At 43.5% G+C, this 23,474-nt stretch overlaps 1 protein-coding gene across 1 annotated transcript in view; it reads right to left on the bottom strand.

The window, feature by feature from the left end:
• The window catches only part of CUNH1orf21 (chromosome unknown C1orf21 homolog), a 142,571-nt gene that overhangs the window by 2,558 nt on the left and 116,539 nt on the right, over positions 1 to 23,474 (bottom strand). The window contains exon 4 of the mRNA XM_077763261.1: positions 18,756 to 18,816. Coding sequence (XP_077619387.1) covers positions 18,756 to 18,816 — 61 coding nt within the window. The remainder of the gene's footprint in view (positions 1 to 18,755; positions 18,817 to 23,474) is intronic.

The following is a 23,474-nucleotide window of genomic DNA, read 5'->3' as shown; positions in this document are numbered from 1 at the left end:
GGACACACGCAAACGTACCAGCACAGGGCTAGAAACGTATCAGGGGATGCTCTCCACAGATCCTCAACTCTGAGGCTCAGGGAGGACATTTGGAAACAGGCACTGGTATTTAGCCGGAGGGGACAGGCAAGGCTCATGCAGTTTTTATCAGGAAAGAAAAGAGGACATTTCCAGTGTTCGTACGGAGACACACACTGTTGTGTGACAACAGGCAAATTGCTGGGCTTCGGTTTCCCGGGGATAATCATGGTTGCGGCCTCAGGGTTGTGATCAGGATTAAATGGGAAAAACTCAGTGTCTGGCAGGCAGTCAATAAAGGTCAGCTGCTGCTGTCACTGCAATCATCGTTATTATAAATCCCGGGCGTGGTCAGTCCCCTGGCAGGGGACTGGGGACCTCCTTCCTCGTGGTCATAGACTGACCGGATGGGTGTCTCTTCCTCCCACCTCAGCCTTGTACCCTGGGGAGGCCGGAGCCTTGTGACCCTAGATAGACGTGTGTGGCAGACCCTAAGTCCTTTCCCTTCTTATACGGAAACGAGGCCTCAAATCAAAGAAAGGCCCAGCCAGTCAATGTGGCGTGCAGAGGGCACTCCATCCACAGGACAGAACTTGCATGCTCCACACGTGTGTGAATGACACAGACAGACAGCTCCACACGTGTGTGAACGGATGTACTCGCCGACACGGCAGCGTCTCCTACTCTGCAGATGAGTTCCGGGGTTAACACAGCAGAAGGAGCCTTTCAGACCCTCCAAGTTTACGGTTACCGTAAGGAAGCGCCCCCTTTTGAGGGACAAAACTCTATCAACCATCTGTGTAAACCCAAGCCTGTAATGATCATTTCAGAGCATTCGCTTCTCTGAAATTATAACCACTATGAGGAGGGAGAGGAGGAGGAGGAGGAGACGGAAAATGGCAATAGTTGTTTTGCTGACATGATTTCCTGGACTGTTGATACCTGCCGGGTGGGAAAAGCACCCTGTTACCTGTGGGGAAGCCTCAGAGGAGCCAAGACCACAGACCACAGGGCTCATCCTCGTCCTATTTGTTACGACTATAGTCAGCTGAAAACTAAATTCAAACTCAAATCGGTTCCATTTTTGTTATTATCACCGGCCAGCCGCTCTGAGAACCAAATATTTCATGGACAGAAAACTTGGAAGTCAAAGACATGGAGAGTAAGGGCCGGCATCGTTCTAGAAAGGGAACCTGAGAACCGGTTACTGGCACACACACCCCACCCGCGCGCGGGCAGACCTTCTGTAACGTGACTGCACGTCTCATTTAGATTTACAAAGACTTGTGCTACAAAGAGAACCCAAAAGCCTTCAGCTGTCAGAAAGCAGAAGTGGGAGTGAGCTGGGTCTGGGAGAAACATGACAATTCTCCTGACCAAGGAAGCCCTTCCCCTGATGGGGCTACAGAAAGGGATGTCTGTAAAGACCATTTGCCGCAGTCAGAATTGGGACCAGCAGACACAATCCCCAACCTTGTGCAAAGGACACATTGAAAGCTACGGGGAACAAGATCCCTGTGAGGAAGGCTGGAAAGGCCCAGTGATGCTGACCACGAAGGCTGTATGAAGAAAAGGGGCATCTTGGTGCAGAGTCAAAAACCTCGAGGAGTCCTTGCCTCTGGAAATTTCCCCCACTGTGCCCCTACCCTGCATGGGTTTTCCGTGTCTTCTTCAGCTGTCTGGATTATTTCCCTGGAACCTTCAAGAAGTTTATGTCAACACAGAGCATACATTTCCAAGGTTCCAGGGTGTGGGTTCTTGGTTGGCTGGTTGAAACGTCCAGGCTAAGAACTGGGGATATGAAGGAAAAGAGAAGGGAAGACCATTATCCTAATTTTAAATTCTGCTACTTTAAAGAGGTACGGCTCAAAGAGTGAGTTCGGACAAAGAAAGTATCTTTGTCCTGAAGTTTAACTAGACAAGTAGTCAAGGGCTGGCCGTCCAGCTTCAGGTTTGATTTGATCATGGAAGTCTCTAGTACACTCTGGGTTCTGTAGACCTGTGTGCTTTTGGCCTAATACACGCACCTCAAGCACATAACAATCAGTGACGAACAGGGTATTTTCCCAGCGGGGTAGGTGAGAACTGCATGGATGTTACTGAGAGGATGCAGCAAGTCTCAGTGTCCCCATCTGTAAAACGGGGACAGTGACCTAACATACAGTGTTGCTGAGGGAATTAGAATACACATAAGGAGTTTAGCAAAGCTCGGCGCATGGGAGGGGATTTAATACTTTAGCGCTCTTCTGATGATGTTGAAAAATGAGATCAACAGATGCAGCAGTGAATAAACTGTCTAGGTGAGAAACTGGGCCCCCAGCTGAAACAAGCCAGGCATGTGGGTGCTTGGCCCTCCTGCTCCATCCCGGCTTCCCCTGCTGGCAGCCCTTACCACATCCGTCACTTCTCCCTTTCTGGATCTCGGCTCAAATGCCACCTCACCATCTTCCCTGAACACCCTGTACACAATAGCACTTCTTACCCTGCTTCATTTTTGTTTATATCATTTATCATTTCCTGACATTATTCACATATTAGTTCCTTTCGTTACTGGCTGTCTTCTTTCTTGAACAGAAGCATCAAGTGGGCAGAAACTGTTTTATGCACTGCTGTACCTCCAGGGCTTACGACCGGCGTCGGCAACGTGTTAGATGCTCAGTGAATCCTGCCGCATTCCAGACAGGGAGCCTTCTCCTTTGGGATAGTTTTCCAAGCTGCCCATGAAGCTGTTCAACAGCTGAACCCCAACTCTGCCTGTTTGCAACTCCCAGAGAATGGCTTAATCTAGGAACCAGAGGATGGGTCTTTCCAGACCGCAGCACCCCTTGGTCCCTCATCTGCGAATAACATGGCTCTGCCTATGTCTTTCCTGCTCTTGTATGGGCACCACTTTCCCTGTGTTCTTGTTAAAATGGATGCATCGAAAAAAAATCACCCGCACAGAATAAGATACCCAGATACACAGCATAAGATATGTAAGAATTAAGTATCCGGCAAAGAGGATCACCAGAAATGACAGATTCCAAGAGAACTGATGTGCTGAATCTTAACAATAATATAACAGAACATCAAACTGAACTTCCGTTAAAGTTCTGGAGAGGGAAATAGCTCTTAAGGAAAGAGGGAAATAACGTATACAAAGGAATAGAAAAAGATCACAAGAAACTAAAAACAGGAACACACCTCATCGTGTGAAAACAGACTTTTGCATGTCAAAAAATAATAACATGAAAAGGCACATTTCATAATAGGAAAAATGCCTGTAGCATACAATGTGTAAATAAGTTATAGGAGAAGCTCATACCAATAAAAAAAAATGAACAGTAAGAGGATCTCAGTAAGAGGGGAGGGTATACAAATCGGAAACTCATTCAGAATGAAATAAAACTGGTGAACACAAAGATAGAAGAATGGTCTGCTTCAGTAATCAAAAAATACAAGTCCAATAATTTGATATTATTGAAAAACAGTGACACGCAATTCTTGAGAGTCCATAATGAAATGTAACTCGCAGGTTGGTGGCAGGAGTGTAAAATGGTATGGTGGCTTTCAAAGGTAACTTGGTAATACGTACTACGAGTCATAACACTGTTCGTATCCTTTATTGTAGCAATCATTGAAATTAATATCAAAGATAAACCCCCAAATATATGTTTTTAAAAAGCAAATGCATTGTTTCCCTGGGGCTGGAGGTGGGGATGAGGATTGATTATAAGCAGGCAAGAAGGACCCTCTTGAGGTGATAGAAATGTAGAACGGGAGGTTGGTGGTGGTTATATAATTTGGTAAACTTGCTATAAATGATTGCATTGTACATAGAAAATGAGTAAGTTTTATGGCTTGTAAATTACAGCTTCATAAAGTTCTTGGGAATATATGTATAAATATTTTCACTGCAGCATTTTTACTAGGTGTGAAAAAACCCGCAAATATCCCAAAGGAAAAAAGTGGTTACTAACGTACGGTCCACGAACACTCTGGTACCAAACAAACACATGAACAAAAACAACAGGACCAGTCACCGGCCGTGTCCCAAACAGGCAGTCCTTTCTTGTGCACCACTGTGTTTTCACACACACTGTTCCCTTCTCTCAGACCCCCCGCCCCAGCTTCTCTCAGACCCCCCGCCCCAGCTTCTCTCAGACCCCCTGGCCCAGCTTCTCTCAGACCCCCCGCCTCAGCTGTCCCACGCGGCCACTCGGTCTTTACAATGTCGTTCAACATCAGATCCACAAGTGACACTTTCCGCAGCGGCTCAAGGAGAAGGGGTCTCTTCCCTTGTCAGCGGCCCTTCCATCCCACCACCACGCTTCCAGGTGATTTTAGCCCAAATGTTTGCCTCCCTTATGCAGGCAGCACGATGGGTCTCCTACTCATCTTTGTATTTTTTGGTACTTAATGGAATCCTTGTGTGGCCCACATCACAATGGTTATGAATAATCAGGCGTTTGGAGGGAGGCCTTGCTGTGTGTGTGTGTGTGTGTGTGTGTGTGTGTGTGTGTGTGTAGGCTGTTAAATGATGTTTTCAGGAAGTGTTTTGGGACTTTCATAAGTGAAGGAAATCGTCAACATTTTGTGAAGCCCCCAAGAAAAAGCAACTCTTTAACAACACAGATGAGGGGCGCCTGGGTGGATCAGCCGATTGAGCGTCCTGAGCATTCGGCTCAGGTCTTGATCTCCTGGTTCGTGAGTTCAAGCCCCATGTTGGGCTCTGAGCTGACAGCTCGGAGCCTGAACCCCGCTTCGGATCCTGGGTCTCCCCTCTCTCCCTGTCTCTCCCCTTCTCCCACTGTCTCTCCCTCTCTCTCAAAAATAAATAAACATTAAAAAAAAATTAAAAGAAAAACAACACAGTTGATAAAGGGTAAGATTTGAACACAAGTATCAGCAGAGACTAGGGCACAGACTGGTTCTAAGAAGAGCCTGCAACCTAGCAGAGGGCAGCAGGAATGCATGGAGGGGGACCGAAAGCTGATACCAGAATCCCACTGTTCACTACTCATCATCCTTATTTATATAAACAATACCCATGTATACACCACAGCAGGAATCATGTCCGGTCCTCTCTCTCTTTTTTTTTTGGACAAAGAAAATGCACTTTTATATTCTGATTTAAAAGTGTGCATCTGGACAGCTCAATTACAAGTACCAATAGGAACACCATTTCTCCTTTAAAAAAAATTAATTCCAGTATAGTTAACAGATAGTGTTCTGTTAGTTTCAGGTGGTTCAGCATTTCTATACATTACTCAGGGCTCCTCATGGTAAGTGTGTTCTGACTCCCTTTCACCCATCCCCCTACCTACCTCCCCTCTGGTAACCATCTGTTTGTTCTCCATAAGTAAGAGTCTGTTTTTGGGTTTGTCTCTTGTTTTCTCCTTTGTTCATTTGTTGTGCTCGCTTCGGCAGCACATATCCTTTGTTCATTTGTTTTGTTTCTTAAGTTCCACATATGAGTGAAATCATATGGTATTTGTCTTTATCTGACTCATTTCACCTAGCATTATACTCTAGATCCATCTATGCTGTTGCAAATGACAAGATTTCATTCTTTTTATGGCTGAACAATATTCCAGTGTGTGTGTGTATGTGTGTGCGTGTATGTATACATACTTTCTTTATCCATTCATCTGTTGATAGACACTTGGGCTGCTTCCATATCTTGGCTATTGTAAATAATGCTGCAATAAACATAGGGTTGTGTTTATCTGTTTGAGTTCATTTTTTCGTATTCTTTGGGTAAACACCCAGTAGTGCGATTACTGGATTGTAGGTAGTTCTATTTTCCACAGTGGCTGCACCAGTTTGCATTCCCAGTCTGGTTCTCTTTTTATAGTATTTAGTCAGGGGTCGTAAGCTCAGTCTTTGCTGTTGTCATGAAGTTCTGATTAGAAAACTTCACAGGAACTTCACAGGGGCCAGATAACTAAATACTTCAGTGAAGCTTCTCATGTTGCTAGAAAGCAAACATTAAGCTTGGTAACAAGGGGTCATTACAGAGGTTTGTTTTAAGGAGGCTTGTTTCTGTCTGGAACTGTGAGCTACGCTTGTCATATAGCAGGCTCTTGTCTGCTGGCTGACTGATCGACCTACTCTCCTCTCCTTTATCCCTCTGGATGACAGCAGGAACCTCTCTTAGTTTCTGGCCTGTACATTATTTTGATTCTCCTACTTCCTGTCTGCTTCCTTTATATGATTCATTTTCCTCCTCTCTCTTCCTAATTGTGGGCATGTGGAGTCTCAGTTTCTTGACAGCTTTGACCCCTCACAGACTTCTACCCCACTCTGTGGGGCTGACGGGCTTTCAGGTGCCAAAGAACAACAGAATTGCCGCAACTGTATTTTGGGGCAGAAAGAGAGTGGGCCATCTCCTCGCTCTGCCCCCTCCCACACGTTTTTTACCCCTTTTCCTCCGGGCATCACCATCCAGAGGCAACCTCGGATCCACATTTCCAGGGTAATTTGGACACTTATGCTCTGTCCCTGCACCAGGAATATAGGGGCAGAAAAGCTCACTCCAAAGTTAGAGCATCTGCGAGGGATGAGTTAGGATCCAGCACACCCACGACGTGGGGGAGGCAGGAGGTGGGAAAGGGAGAAAAACAGAATGAAGGCCACCCCCAGGGGCTGCTGTTCCAAACTCTCTCTGCGGGGCCCTCCGCTCCCTCCTAAGGGCTGGAAGGGGGAGGGGGGCTCTACCAGTCAGTGTTCTGACAGCATTTTCCCTACCAGCCCAACGACGACTGCTAACCACACTTTTGAGGAAATGCCAGAGGAAAGCAAGAATGATTAGCTGCGCTGTTCAAGTCTCCTCCTCCTCCGGCTTACTTCCTTAGAAAAATCAGTCAAGGCATTAATGGCCATCTCTGTTTCTAATGAGCTTTATTCTAATTAGACTCACACGCTGTGATTTCAGTTGGAAAAAAGGCCTCGTTTGTAAAGAGCAGTAGGAGTGTGACAGCGTCTGTCTCTCTGACCACACACAGGAATGACCCTCAGGATAACAGCAGCAGTCACAGCCACCGCAGTATGTGAGGCTCTTCACTTCCAAGGGAGAGCGAGTATTAACTAAATGGCTTTAAAACCCCCACCAAGCGTTTGTGATACACGAATCCTCATTCTACGAACAAAAAAGGAAGGTGTTCTTAGGCACGTATTTCGCAAGCTCTTTCTGACATTGGCACTTGGATGACTTCCGCGAGGCCCCCTTCCCTTGCGGAGGTGAGTGGGAGTGAGGATAGGGCGGGAGGGTCCTAGCTCTAGGCCATTTTGAATGATGTCCTACAGCAGGAGTTTGGTAAGTTTCTCTGTTAAGGGCCAAAGAGTACATGTTTTAGGCTCTGCATTCCATACGGTCTCTGTTTCATCTCAGCCTTACTGTTGTGAGCACGAAGGCAGCCATACATAAAAGTAGAAGAATGAGCATGGCTGTGTTCCAATAAAACTTTATTTGTGGACACTAAAATTACAATTCCATATAATTTCTCACATGTCAGAAAATATATCCTGCTTTTTGCTTTTGTCAACCACGGAAACATGTAAAAAACATTTTTGTTTGGTGAACTGGATTTGGCCCATGGGCTATATACTTTGCCTACTCCTATTCCAGAGAATAGAGTTACCATCAGTGGCTAACACTGTCAAGGGTTTGGCCTTCCTCCTAGAAGCTCAAGCAACAGAGAGAATGTCCATCTTGAGAGAAATGAGGTATTTCTCTCAAGATGGAGCCAGAGTTCTCTTCTAAAATGTCATTTTACAAAATTGTTCTTATGTTACAAACAAGAAAGCCATCAATCAAAATAAAAGTTTTGCTACCATCTATCTTCCTAATAAATTGGAGACTTTCCAAATTTCATTTAAATTTCTGTCCATATGTTATTTTTATAGTTTCAATCCAATGACAGACTCATTTTTTTTTTCATTTGATGTTATCTTACAAATTTTTCCCTTGTTTTAACTGATTTCTTCTAATGATAAATAGATGTAACAAGTATTTGTGGAATTCTTTGTGGAAGATTTCTAGGCCATTTGATGGACTTAATTCAAAGGGATGTCTTAGTCTACTCTCAGGTGTAAGAGTTAAGAATTTTTTTAATGTTTATTTATTTTGAGAGAGAGAGAGAGAGAGAGAGTGAGTGGGGGAAGTGCAGAGAGAGAGTGAGACACAGAATCTGAAGCAGGCTCCAGGTTCTGAGCTGTCAACACAGAGCCCGATGCAGAGCTTGAACTCATGGACCATGAGATAATGACCTGAGCCAAAGTTGTAAGCTCAACCCACTAGGCCACCAAGGTTCCCATGTAAGAGTTAAGATTTAAATACCACCCCCTTACCTCCAGGCTAGGACAACCTACTTGGTAGATTGAGGCTCTTGGGTCCCCTCTAAGGTTACTTCTAGGATATGAAGACTCATGGCTTCTCTAAGGCTCACTTCCTTCAGGACAATGGCTTTAGCAAGTGTGGGATTTCAATCCATCTGCCTCTTGACAAAGATGTGTCTTCCAGACAAACTCTTTAGAGCTCCTTGTTTAGAACTAATTGCTTACACCCCAGAATGTACATCGAACATGGCTGGAGATTTGGGGAGACTAACACCTACTTCCTTTCCTTACAGCTTTTAACTGAGAATAGTCACAAGGAGTCAGATAGGAATTAGCTCTCTTCCTGGGTTAGGGGAACCCAGCTGACTCTTCTCATCATCAACCCCAGGCCACTGTCCCACCCCTGAGGCCCTATGGATGGTGATGGTGACTGACCCAGTCAATCACAGATGGAGAGAGTGGAGGAGGTTTGACCCTGTTACTGCTCACAAGCTAGCAGATTTTAGAGGGCAGAGTGTGAAAGGTGGGTTCCTTTCCTTCCTCTCTACAGAGAGGAGCGACCTTATTTGTTAGATCAGTGCTCACCACCCTTTCCCTTCTCTTTGCTTTCAGAATAGGAAGCACATGCATCTGGCCAGGAAGGGAACCATGGCTACGGGAGGTCCCTGCTTATAAAAGGCAAAGAAGAGTGGATTAGCCAGATATGAGTGGGAGAAGGCCCAGGGGCCAATGAGGAGTGGGTGTCCTGGGCCCAGGGATGGGGAGAACATGTCCGTGTGGCTTCCCTCCTCCTTCAGGACATGGCTATGGTGGCCAAGCTGTACCCTGAAGGAGAAGGAAAAGCAGGGTCCATGGGACTTCATTATGGATCCTGAGGGTCCCACTGGCCTGATGAACCGAACACATTTCCTGGGAATGAGCCCTTTGCAAGGATGACCAACTGAGGGAGGCCCAGGGGACACATGACACACTGGGGCAAGCAGAACTGACTGGATTTGTGGGGACTATTTAGCCTAATGGAAAGCTCTGATTAAGTATTGTCACACATTTGGCCAACTGGCCAATAAGGAAAACCATGAACAGAAGTCAACTGCATCTCTGGTCATGACTATCAGAATCCTATGAAATAGTGATGTCAACTGCAATCCAAACCAGGAGCATTTCAGGTGACTTAGAGCATTCTCGGTGCCTGGATCTTAGTGCTTCTTGAAGCTTTTCTTCCACCGGGATGCAGTGGAAGGTGTGAGCAAGGCCAGTGACCATATGTAATCAGACTTTTTCCCACCACATGTTTTGTCATATATTCCTGTTTCTGTAGACTTCTGCTCATTTTGAGAAGTTTAAAGGATACATAAAAGTAGAAAGAATGTAACAAACACTGTACTTCTATCATGTGGACATAAGAAGCAGTGATATTTTGTGACATTCACTTCTGGCTCCTACCCTGGATGGAAGTGTAGTACATCCTGGGGACCCCAGCCCCAGGCTCCTTCCCTATTCCCAGGGGCACCTGGGGTCAAGGAAGTAGTATGTGTCCTTCCAGCCCATTTCTGATACACTAGTGTTCTTATCATATTCCAACTATATCAAATAAACTATACTTTATATGTATATTTAAATATATAACAGCTATAAAATATATCATGTAATTGATATGTACATGCCAGTTATAAATATATCACATAAAAATATACCATACTAATGTGTGCATATACATCGTGTGTGTGTGTGTGTGTGTGTGTGTATCAGCACATGGTATATAGGTGGTGCTTCATAAATAGTTGCTCAATGTCCATCTATAAACAACATTTGGTATTTTTACATTTTTTTGGTTAAAGTTTATTTATTTTTGAAAGAGAGAGAGAGAGAGCACGCAGGGGAGGGGCAGAGAGAGAGAAGGATACGGAGAATGCCAACCAGGTTCCGGGGTGTCAGCACAGAGCCTGATGCGGGGCTCAAACCCACGAATCACGGTATCATGACCTGAGATGCAATCAAGAGTCAGATGCTTAATTGACTGAGCTACCCAGGTGCTTTTATTTTTATATTTTTTAATTGGCATCATATCATACCTCTTTCATTATTCTGCATATTCTTCTTTCACCTAATAATATGGTTTCAGATCTATAAAGTACATATAACCTGATTCATTTCTTTTGACCTGCTGTGATATATTACACTGAAGATTCCTACAGTTCCATCTATTCATTCCTCTAGAGGTGGACACTTAGGCTGCTTCCAGTTCATTCATTCTTTCTTTTTGCTTTTGAACCCAGAATGCTGCAGTGAACTTTACTGTACAGATGTAAAACTAACTTCAAGGGTACAGACCCAGAGGTTTAATTGATGGTTTTTATTGGTTTGTATTAATTGTACTTCTTTATATACTCCAGCTACAGATCCTTTTGATGTTTTAAGTGTTACAATTATATTTCAGAGGCGCCTGGGTGGCTCAGTCATTTGAATGTCTGACTCTTGGTTTCGGCTCAGGTCATGATCTCATGGTTTGTGGGATCGAGCCCCACAGTGGGCTCTGCACTGACAGCATGAAGCCTGCTTGGGACACTCTCTCTCTCTCTCTCTCAAAGTAAATAAATAAAATTTTAAAGCAAATATACTCCAAACTAGTTGACTATAAGGTCTAGATTTGGGGATTATGAGGCTCATTCACAAGGGGGACACTGATCCATGACAGTCACCTGGCTCCTTGTGCCTATTTTCAGTTTGTTAAGAACCCAGCATGGAGGCAGGATATGATTAAATCTCTCCAGATCTCCAACAACTAATTTTGGGAATATGAGTTGAAAGAATTTTGGTACTCCTCTTTTGAATCTGTTTAGGAAAATGGGATTAAATGAGGGCAATCTAGAATTGTCTGCTCCAAGAATGCTTTCTCTGGGAATGAAACAGAATATGTTTCCACTCAACAGAACTTCAAAGAGAGGAATAAATATCCATAAATGACAAGAGTATCTCAGAATACAACTTTCAAGAAATGTACAGAACATAATACACTTCATAATTCTTCCCCAAATGATATAAATGGACATGTGTCATTCTTTGTTCATAATACTAGTGGGACTTTTAAAGAGTTGGGGATAATCTAAAGTTCCTCATAACTTGAAATTTTATGTTTCTAGAATAGAGGTTCCCTAAAGGCAAGAACCCAACTTTTAAATTATGTACCTCCTAATGGCCCCTGGCCCATTTCTGGATTCAGAGAACACATTCCAGATACGCTCATTAAATGAATCAAAAGAAGCCAATTTTATCATTTCCATGAGTTCTGGGGAGGCCCCCTTTCCTAACTTCTTGTTGTTTTTGTTGCTCTCACAAGCATTTCGAGGCAAGTAATATTATTTGCAAAAGCAGGTTTTTAAAAAATCTCTAAGAGTTAAAAAAGAATGAACCTTCCAAACATGATAAATATATATATAGGGACCCAGCTGTACCCAGGCCACTGACTCACTGACTCATTCTGTCATCACAGCTCAGAAGCTAGTACGGGGCTATTTAATGGCTCTAAAAATGTTCACATGAATTGAATTCCTTAACACGTACATACCACACAGGAGGGAGGCTGGTTGGTGCCCTGGAAAGTGCACGAATGCTCTACCTGTACGGAGAGACATCTCTACCACAGTCAGGCACTTCTGCTCAAGTAAGATTCAAGCTGTTAAGTTCATTTTTAGTTTCAGGTTTAGCCCCCTCAACACCCCCCTCAGCTTCAACAAATGGCCTTGATGATGAGGACACAAACAGCTTCAACCAATTACAGAGCACCTTTCAAACTCTCCGCTAGAGACTCTTTGGTGAATGATCTTTAATTTCCCAGACACGTTGGTATTGTTATGCAAATGTGTTCAGTGGTGAACCAGAGGATCAGAAAGGTTAAACAATTAGCCTGGGGTCACACAGCTAAGACTAGAGGTGGCCCTCACATCTGGCCCAGGTTGGAAGCACAGGCTCTTTCTTTTCCTTGGTGCAGCTTCATTCCTTGACCTCTCTCAGTCCAGATCTTCGCATTGTACCTGCTATCTACCTGCTGTGCTGTTCTTTGTTAAGAGCACATCCTATATTGCTGAGCCCTCAACTGGAGGAGTCAGCCTGACCACACCTCCTTCCTTTGTATGCTTTCACTTCTGCTAAGCCCAGTGGTCTTATTTGTGCCTTTCCCTCATTCAACAAGTTTATTAAGTATCTGTTCACAAAAAAAGCAGTAGTCATAGAGGCTGGCACCTTCTCTATCTCGAGCAAGCACTCTGTAGGACTAAGGCAATGCCCATGGCTGCCAAACACAATGAGTGGAAAGGCCATGGAGAGGAAGGGAAGCAGCCCAGGAAGAGGAGAAACTGGGCACAAGGGAATGACACACACCTACATCACTGTCTTTCTGTTCTGAGTGGCACCTCGGGCTGCCTTCCCTTGCCTAAGTACCGCACCCACAGCAAAATGACACCATGCACTGATTGCGCCTCACATTGCCGTGGGGTTCAGCGCACCGCTGTCCACGCTTCAATCATTAAATGGAGTGGTTCTTATTTGCATTCATGTGCTGTTCTTGAATCTGCACTCTTCTGTGCTGTTCTCTAAAGAGCCAGGCTGACAGTACCTCAAGAACTCTCTAAAAATCAAGCCCTCTGGAGAAAGAAAGTGAGCAGAGACTGCATGTGTTGCACGTCTTTCAGGCCTGTCGCCTCCTTTCTCTTCCTTGGCTGCACCATCTATTACTCCCAGCTACCCGGGAATGCTACGATCGGAACCCAGAGCGTGCACACTCTGCCATGATTCCTACATCACCGTTATCGTCACGACTCTTCAGTACTGAGAAAAACAAAACAGGACTGAGTCACATCCTTACCCTTGTAATTAGAGCTTTAATTTGGCTGATGTATGAGGAAAGGCACACACGGCAGAGACAGAAAGCAAGGCAGGGGGATGAAGGGTAAGGAAACACAAGGAGGGGTCTGGTTAGTAGCCAAGGGAAGGCCACCCTGCGCTTCCCATGAAGCAAGAACTTGTTTAATGAAATGACATCGGCAGCCCAGCCCACTTCCAAAGTATGCACACCAGCAAGGGCCTCACCCCGCCAGTGCTGAGGATTGTTGAGGGTCTCGGTTGTTATTAAAAGTGAAAGCGAGAAGGGGGGTACACCCAATGATCCTCTGCACACACGGGCAGGCTGGGTCACATTCCTGAGGACTTGATACAATAGTTCCATGTTTCTCAACACTAGTGGGCACTGAGGAGGCCTTCAAACGCACCACCAAAGAGTAAAACCTGTCATCAACTGTGCCTGCCACGCACTGGGTGTGATTCTATAGCAGCTGTGAAGTTACACAGTCCCCTCCAGTTTGTATATGGAACCAAACATCCGAGTTTGTAATTACAGGCCAGTCACTCTCTTCATGGAGTGCAAAGGAAACACCTTCTGATGAAGACATGGTTCAGACTGAGCTGCTGTAATATGAAGAGGAGGAGCCTTTGAAATTAATTGATAAACGCAGACACGCTCTTTCTTAGCAGCTGGGTTAGTTCTGGGGCCGAGGGAATCAGGCCACTTTAAGGAATGCAAACAGTTTCTAAGTGTAAATGCCTTTTTAATAAAAGACGTACAGGTCTACAGATGAACAAACGTCTTTTAAAATCAGCTGATTTTAAATCCAAAACTGCCCTTTCTCAGACATTTCCCTACAATGCTACAGTGGATAGTTCCGGTCAACAACGACAGTCTCAAGATCAGGCGGGAGTGAGATGATACAGTAGGTATGCTGGTGGATCGGTCTCAGGGGTGAAGCACTTTCAGCTACTTCTGAGAAGAAGGAAAGGGAAGTAAGAAAAAAAAGGAGAATGGGTTTGCATGGAGTTATCTGCACTCAGTTTTCTAATTTTTAAACTAAAAATTTTTTAAAAATATTTATTTTGAGAGACAGAGAAACAGAGTATGAGCAGGGGAGGGGCAGAGAGAGAGGGAGACACAGTATCTGAAGCATGCTCCAGGGTCTGAGCTGTCCACCCAGAGCCTGACACGGGGCTCGAACTCACGAACTGTGAGATCATGACCTGAGCCGAAGCTGGATGCTCAACCAACTGAGCGACCCAAGCGCCCAAGTTTTCTAAGCTTTCAAACCAGACATCTATACGGATCATTGCTGATAAGGTTCAGGGTGCAAATGGGCCCTGGATCTGAGGGAAGCACATCAATGAAATGCATCATAAAGAAATCCACAGGTTCCTGGCCTGGGGCCCCGAGACAGGCTCCAGGGAACTCCACAACGCAGACATTTGACTTAAGAAATTACTGTATATGATATTACGCGCATGAAAAAAAAAGATGTTTGTTCATTTTGAAAGAGAGAGAGGAGAGACAGAGAGAATGTGTGTGTCTGTGTGTGTGTGTGTGAGCAGGGGACAGGCAAAGAGAGAATCCCAAGCAGGCTCCGTGCTGCCAGCCCAGAACCCAACATGGGGCTCAATCTCACCAGCCGTGAGACCATGACCTGATCCGAAATCAAGAGTCTGATGCTTAACTGACTGAGCCACCCAGGCACCACTGATGTGCATTTTTATAGGGAGAATCTTTATAACTTTTACAAGATTCTGAGAAGATGCTCACCACCAACAAACCTTACAGTTTTGCTTAAGAAGAACTAACCAGATGCAAATGGCACTGTACTGCGGTATTCTTTATTTAATATAAAGGTGTTAGGGCGCCTGGGTGGCTCAGCTGGTTGGCATCCAACTTCAGCCTAGAGAAGACACTATAATTGCAGATACTTAAAAACATGTATTTACTCGTTTTGCTTCTAACAATGAAACTCAACTGTATAGGAGAAAGCATATCTTAAAATCTGATGTGATCTGTATTTGGTAGTGTATTCAGAATCTCTTCCTTGGGCCAACTTTTAATAATCTAGATACCTTCTTTCTCCTCTAAATACAGTGAAAAACTAGAATTTGAAATCATTACCTTGCTCTGCAGTACACTGTCATTTTCTCTGAGCTGCAAAATTAGACAAATGTCTCCACTTCGCATAAGGTTCGGGAGTCTGTGAACTATCAGGCAAAACAACTACAGACTCCAATGGAATTACGGTTAGACATCCGAGTAAAAAATAATGAGGTAAAAATAAATGAGGTGCCCCTGTTGTTTCTTAGGATTTTTACTCTCCAAAAAGGAAATGCAAACGTAAATCAATCAAACAGAGCTCTTAGGAACTCTCCCTGCTCTCTGACAGAAGCTCTCCCTTGGTCATCTCCAGATGTAGCTCAGCACCCTGGGCTCCGACACACCAGTGCAACTAAAATGGTACCAAGTGTCCCTGAAGCTGGCCTGATTGCCTGGTTAACAGACCTCAAGTTTTAATAATAGACCCAACACACACCTGTGTCCAGTGCAGGAGGACCTGGCTCACAGTGACAACTGTGTGCCGACGGCAGAGAGCCCGATGCAGGTTCAACTTGAACGCAAGGCACCATGAGGTCATGACCCAAGTTCAAGTTGGACGCTTAACCAACTGAGCCACGCAGGTGTCCCAGGTTAGGTTTTTTAAGTGCATTTTTGCTACTTGCTTTTCTTTGCCACCACTACTTAGAAAATGCTAGTCCAGCTGTGGTGCAGAGGTAAATTGCACCTTGGCACCATGATCATCTCTGAATAAGAGCGGTCCAAATTTAAGTTTCATTTATTTTATAATAAATATTATACCACCTAACAGTCCTAGTTTATTTTTCTTAAGTTTATTCATTGCTTTTAAGAGAGAGAGAGAAAAAGCATGAGTGGAGAAGGGGCAGAGAGAAAGGAGACAGTGAGAATCCCAAGTAGGCTCTGCACCACCAGAGTAGGCCCCGATGTGGGGCTCGAACTCATGAACCACAAGATCACACCTGGAGCCTATGCTGGAGGCTCAACCAACTGGGCCATCGTGATACCCCCCTAGTTTCTTTATTCTAACGGTACTTTTATGTCTATCTTGAGAGACAGAGCAGAGATTTGTTTTGGTGTCAAGAGTTTAAGGGTAAATTGAAACCACATCCTACAAACATTCAATAAATACAAAAGAAGAATCAAGGAAGGGCAGGTTTAAATTTCCCCACATTCAGTCAATTTTGCTTCTTATCAGTTTAAGGAAGGAAAAGCAATTCCTGGACATTTTGAGAGAGATTAAATCTCAAAACTCAAGCCCTCTTAGAATGACTCCAATCTTCAGGATAAAGCTCTGAGTTTCTTTTTTTTTTTTTTAAATCAACCCTATAAAATCTACAGAAGAGATCTGAGTTGCATGTATAGTTAGTTGTCCCCAAGCTAACGTGGACCAAAAAAATATTTAGCAATGGTGAAAAATAAGAAGAATAATTTGTAAGAACCCATGTTCCAAACTGGGCTATATAAAATATGGTGAGGATTATATTAAGCCAAATGCATATATTAAGGAGGAACATTTTAATTTTGAAGGCTCAATGGTTAAATAGTACATGGAATAGAATGTTCACAATATTCAGAAGGATGAATTTTAGATAAGAGGGAAGAAACAGGAAAGCTTGGTTCAGAGCAGACAAAAAATTCCACTAGACATCTAGAACTAGGTGCATGTCACAGATTATATAACAGCTTCTTCTTCAAATATAAATGTATTTTATAGTGAGAATACTATTTGAGTCTACAGATGCTCCTTTGCCCAGGGAAGTCTCTACCCAACAAATGATCAAGTTCTACACTTTGCTTTTGCTGTGTTAGACACATCATTACCCTGGATACAAAAGGAAAAAGGGAAATTGGATTTCAGATGGGAACAATGAATTCCAGTTGTGAGTACAAGGAGGTAGAGTTTCGATTATGGAAACCCACGAGAAAGGGGTTAGATCATCTTAAATGCCTTGTCAGGGTTTGTAAATTTTGTTTAAAAAGATAACTTACTATTCAGGTTTCAGTTTTTACAGACTAACTCTGACTACTAAGATCTTTTTATTGCCAAAAAGCTAGTGGAGGAAAAAAAATATCCAAACAAACTGAGAAAGAAAAGATCTTCACCATTACAGTGAGAACAAAATATTTATTTTATGCTTTTCTTTACTAAAACAAATGTTATTGACATGTTGAAAAGCTTTTGAACCAATGCATGAAACTTGGTAATTACTCCTAGATGAAGTTTTCAATCTAAAAAGTCATATGTGAGCCAGGATTTCACTAAAAATAAAAAAAAATTACATGCAAATGAGTATACATAGCCAAGTAATACTATGCATTAAAGTACCATTTTAATTCATACCCATCTCTATCTTTCACACTGGTAACAGATGATGGTCTTTTAATGGGGCATTAGAAGATTATACAATTATTCTTTATGGAGGTCTATTTCAGAACGGGGTCTGCTGCTGAAGCACTGATGAATTTAAGCCCTTCTTCATTATTTTCCATTGAGTGATATGCATCATAACTTAGGAATTTGTGAACAAATGCTCAGGTTAAAGGGCCACAAAATGTAAAAAATAAAAATTAAAACGGAAAAAATTCAAAGGCAAAACCGGCCATGATACCTTAACCACAGCTGTGCTCTGTGCTGAGTTTAGGATTGTACTCTTCTTCGGAACAAGGTTTTCAAATGACAATACTCAGGTTTATAACTTTAGTATTTAAAACTCACCCCCTGCAGTGATGAATTTAAATTCTACAAGTATGTAAGTAAGCCTTTAATTGCTACCATATTCCATTCTTCATTCAGTTGATTAGCATATGGCACTCTGAAATCCTAAGTATGGGCTCAATTTCCACACAGATCTTCCTGTCATTGTAAAATCCATACACTCCTAGAGAAGTAACTTGGAGTCTGTGCTTTGGATCAGGCACATGTGGGCTGGAATTCCAACTTGACCACTAGGAGCCTTGCAAACCTGGGTAAGTTATTCAAGTATTCTGAGCCTTAGTTAGCTTGTCTGTAAAATGCAGATAAAACCTGTCTCAGAGCCACTTCCCTGAGGTCAGTATGGACTGTAACAGGTATGCGATGTTTCTAAGAGAACTCAGAGCAGTGTCAGGCGTATGGTAGATACTCCGGAAGTTTTGGCAGGTGCTAAGGACCTTCTTACCTGCAGTCTGAAGTAAGAGCGGGGCGTCAGGCGCAGACAATGTGCAGTGAGAGCAGTGTCCTGTCTCTGCGCAAAGGCTCTTAGTATTACTGCTACACACTTGAATTAATTAATGGTCAACAAGCTGAGGATTTTGGAAGTTCTAGTATATGTTAAACATTCTCACAGTCACACTGTGTGTGTGTGTGGGTGTGGGGGTGCTTTCGTTTTAACTCTCTACCCAGACTCTTACAGGAACAGCTTTGCAACACAAAAACCAGAGCATTATTACCTTAACTCCTGAGGCAGTTAGCACATTTCCCTTGAAACAGGAATTTATTTTTACTTCTTACCTTTTCAATTTTTTCATCCAGCATTCTGAAGAATTCTTGTTGGCTTTCAGAGATGTGCATGCTAAAAAAACAGAGAGTAGTTAAGTGCATATTTCAATGTTTTCTGAAACCCAGATCCCTCGAATGAAAAACGCTGGGTCCCTAGACTTTGAGGCAGACATTTATTTATTGCTGACTTTTCCACTGAGATAGTCTGAGGTCATATTAAGGAGAAATGCCATTACAATAATCCTCTAAGTGTGTTGCATAATAGTCTACCAGTTCCTATGATTTAAGGAATAGAATTTCTTTTCAATGTACACACGTTATTTATAGTGATGTTACTGGGAGGTGCGTGCCAAATGATTTCTTCAGATACACATTTGTGATTAAAAAAAAAAAAAGCATAGCCAAGCAGTTCATGGCATATTTCACACTTGTGTGTGACTGGAAAAGAAAATATATACAAGTTATTATGGTGAAAATGTGTATTTTATAAAGACTGTCATCACCAGCATGGTATTCAGCTGAGCGTAGAGGTGTGGGCTGGCGGCAAATAGGCGAAAGAACTTGACATTGCCCCCGAACGCTTTGCGCAGTCGTGATGGCCAATGCACCTTTTTGGAAGTGAAATTCTATTGGGATGTGGGAGTGAGTCAGGAAGCATATCTGAATAGCACCTGCCCTGTGTGTTTGCTTGTCTGATGTTATTTAACAGCGTACTTAGAAGACACAGTTGCTGGGGACAAAACAGAAGGTAAGGAGAGCAGAGAAGAATCACAGATGGGAAGTGCATGGGGGAGGAAAATGCTTTGGACACAACACGGTCTTAATGACAGCAACTAGGTGTAGGTGGTCCAAGCAGGGTCAGGGCTGGGCTGAGACACATCATACAGCGCTTCTTTCGCTGTGAGTCCTTACTGGTTGCAGTGGCTGGGGCTGGGGGGAGGGGAGGCTCTGGAATAGCTCCTTCCCTTCAAGTCTGTGTAGGTGACAGCGCACCTGACATACCCCTTAGCATTATGCCTCATTCTTTAGGGGCCACAGAGAATGGCACAAGGGACCCCATACCCTTCAGGCCTCAAGGACAGATAATGGGGCTTGAAGGTTTTTCCCTGTGTGTAGAAGCAAGATTTAAAATCTGGGGGCACAAGGACATTAGCTCTGATAGAAGAGGAAAATGACAAATTATCTGATACCAGCAATCTACTTTCACTTATATGTCATGTCATTTTTCCTGTCCTTTCTATGATAATTCAGGGGACGTACATGTCCTGTTTCAGAAACAGGGCCTCTCTTGTTGCTGATCAGAAAGGCAGGCCAGAGTCTGGGAGGTTGAGGATATATTAAACAGTCTCCTTTCCTTCTCTGGCTCAGTGGAAGGGCCTTTTTGCATACCTGGGTTTTCTCAGATTCCCCATGGTTTTACTTCTGTAAGTGCCAAAACATTTTTTATTTGAGCCATGTTGGATGCAAACCTTCTAAATTTAACAGAGGATCTATCACAAACATTACTTGACTTTCACTTAATGGCCAGCAGACACTCCCAAGGCCTTAAATCACAATCTCCCTCTGTGATACAGGGACACCCCCTGGAGCCTCCGAGGTGGGGAGGGAGAGCTGGCTCTCCTTAAGCAAAGTGGCCTTAAACTATAGGCTTTTGTTCTCTGCCTGCTTTGAATGGCTCCTCTCATTTCCTGTGGCCAAAGAAGGTATTGGTTCTCTTTCAGTTTTCTTCGCAGCAGCTGCTTCTGCTCCATGCTTAGCACATCCAAGTCCATTAGAGTTGTGTCTAAAGTTAGCACAAACAGGATCCGAGGGAGAGCCTGGGGGGCTTCTTGGGAGCGGCGAACAGGAATATTCTGGCAGTCAGTGTAGCTGCTCAGACACACTCTGGGCATCCTCCCTGTTCCTGGCCAAACTCTCAGCAGATGAGGTTGCTGGACAGCTCTGGGTCCCAGATAAAAAGGCATGAAGACGTATAAATATAGTTATGTCTTAATAGATAACCACGCATACATACGTGTGCATATACACACATATATCTTAATATGGATAACCATATACATATAGATAGATACATATTGGTTTTCCTGGGAGAGTCCAGAAGACTCCCATCATAAAGATGGCATTTTTTAGGAGCTGATGTCCATTGTGGAAACTTTCAGGTAAGAGTTTTTAACATATATTGTTTTGCATATAATGGAAGGGCAATATTTAATCAATGGACTGAGTGGTCCCTATTTCAATTCATGTGATTCGTGACCCCTCACAGAGGCAGTTCAGTTTGTTAGCAGGGGTGAACTGCAGGTCTAAAGTTCCTTGTCTATCAAACCATCAGGCTGGTCTCGAAGTCCCTTCCGGTACTAACATTCTATGATTGTCGCCAACTTCCACTGACTCCTTTATTGCAGTATCACAACATGAACACAGGGATGCTTGGTTAGTGCTCACACATGCATATCAGACTGACAAGAGCCCTGGGATCAGGAATGCAGAGCTCAGGATCCATAACAGGAGCTTGATGTCAAAGGTGAGGCTCTCAAGATGCATATGTAAAAAGTAAGCACAAAGCCTCAGTCGTTCCAGTTTTGTGTAGTTTACCTACCTACTTTCTAACCATTTAAAAAAAAAAAAAAGGCATTCCTTGATTAAAGCTAACTGAACAAAAGCTACTCAGCCCAGAATTAATTAGTCAAGATAGGGTATTTTCAACCCCACCTGAATTCTGACCCAAACAGTAACCTTACTCTGGGGTAGAGGGTCCAATGGCTGAGAAGTAAACTACCACGTTCATTTTCAGCTGTGTCCTTAGAGAAGCAATTCTACCCAAACACAGGCAACTGGCCATCAACCGGTGCATCTCTACCACCATACCCCACTGATACACAAACGCCGCCTGCTCTCTTCATCTAAGAGCATGAGAACATCCCTGCCTGCCTCGATCTCATTTCAAAACCTACCAAGGAGTGTCTCCCAGCAGACTGACTGACTATCTTCCCACCTTGAAATACAGTACGTGGGCTGTGTTAGCCAGAAAAGATGAATGGAAAGGTGACTTATTTATTATCAGATCCTGATGCACCATATGAGCTCTTCCAGATCCATTCTGCTGTCCCTGGAAGTGTGGCAGACACGGCCACACGGAGCCAATGGCACCATCATGTCCTTGTTGTCTGTACGTCACCTTAAATGTGGTGTAACCTGAACGCGTGAGGTTTACTCCGCTGTTCTCTGTGGGTTGGCTTCACAGACAAGCCCTGAAATCCCTTCGACAGAGGCAGAGGCGGCATCTTCCCTCGGATGAAATAAATGATCCCATTTCAACAGACTCCTGCCTGGATAAATACGGACACTCTCTTCTCACGTGGAACTCTATCAACACAACGGCATTAATGCTAGTTTTTACCCTCAAACTGTGCTGTGAGAACCAGTCTGTAGGTAATACCTGGATTCTTAAACTCTTTCTGCTGCACAATTTGGTGACTGTGAATGGTGCGGGAGAAAAAAGCATACTGGACTTTCTGTCTTTCCTCAAGGTATCAGAAAGGGATAATTAGACTGTTTACGATTCCACTTACAAAGTGAGACTCTGATGCCAAGATTAATTAGATCTAAAAATCTTTTATAAAAGCCTGTATGCTGGTACTTGATTTAATTAACAAAACAATTGCAGTAATTCCTATTTCTTCCTAATAAACTCGGCTGCGGAAAGCACAATGCTCTCCTGGAGTACCTCCCTTGCCCCCAGTTGGAGCTGGCAGAGCTCTGGTGAGTTAACCCTGAATCATCAAAGACTCTTCTGTCTGTGATTTCTCAGTTTCACGAGACGAGGGATGGTGACAGTATGGAATCTTAAAGACAAGTAACCAAAGTAGCGAAGAAGGTGGATAAGATGAGCATTCGAGCTGAAAGATATATATATTATGGCTTTCATTTTTAGGGACTTAAAAAAAAGTTTCCAAATAATAAAAGCCCAAGCCACAAAATTATCAGAAGGCAAGGTCCTACCTCCCTAATGACTTCAACTGCAAAAACGAAATGCAATTACTCAGTGGGTTCCTGGCAAATCTTGGCCTGAATACAGTTATTTCTTCACAATCATCATCATCATCGCTCAACTGGATCTCAGCGAAGTGGCTTAATCCTAATCCTCACTTTGGACACACCCTTGCTTGTAGTTCATGCACAGCTACTTTTATTGAGTCAAACGTACTTTTTTAAATAGTATAATAAGCACCCATTAAACCAAAACAAAAAATGAATGTTAGGACCTTGACAACAACCTAGAGCTAATTTACTTCCCACCCATGTGTGTTCCCCCAATTCAAGGGAACCAACGTGCCCTTACTTTCCTTTTACGTAGCGTTATTGCCTCTACGTGTGCTTTAAAAAGCAGATGATTTATTTAATTGTTTTTAACTTTACAAAGAGTGCATCACACTCTCTGTAATCTTTCAGGATTTACTCTTTTCTTCTATTATTACATTGCTTGGTTCCACCAGTGTTGCGTTAATATTTCACTGCATGAAGGCAGTGGGGTTCATTTACCCAATTTCTTGTTAAAGGGCATTTGGGTTGTTTCTTTTCTTTTCTTCCTTTTTTTTTGAAATAAAGTTTATTTTATTTACCAGGGGTGGGGGGGGAGAGGCGGGGGGTGGGGAGTAAGAGAATCCCAAGCAGGCTCACACTGTCACACACAGCCCGACGGGGGGCGGGGGGGGCGCCCCCCCCCAAAAG

This window comes from Crocuta crocuta, unplaced genomic scaffold (genome assembly GCF_008692635.1).
Source record: "Crocuta crocuta isolate KB4526 unplaced genomic scaffold, BGI_CrCroc_1.0 scaffold3, whole genome shotgun sequence".
NCBI lineage: Eukaryota > Metazoa > Chordata > Mammalia > Carnivora > Hyaenidae > Crocuta > Crocuta crocuta.
This window is presented reverse-complemented; position numbering and strand designations above follow the sequence as displayed.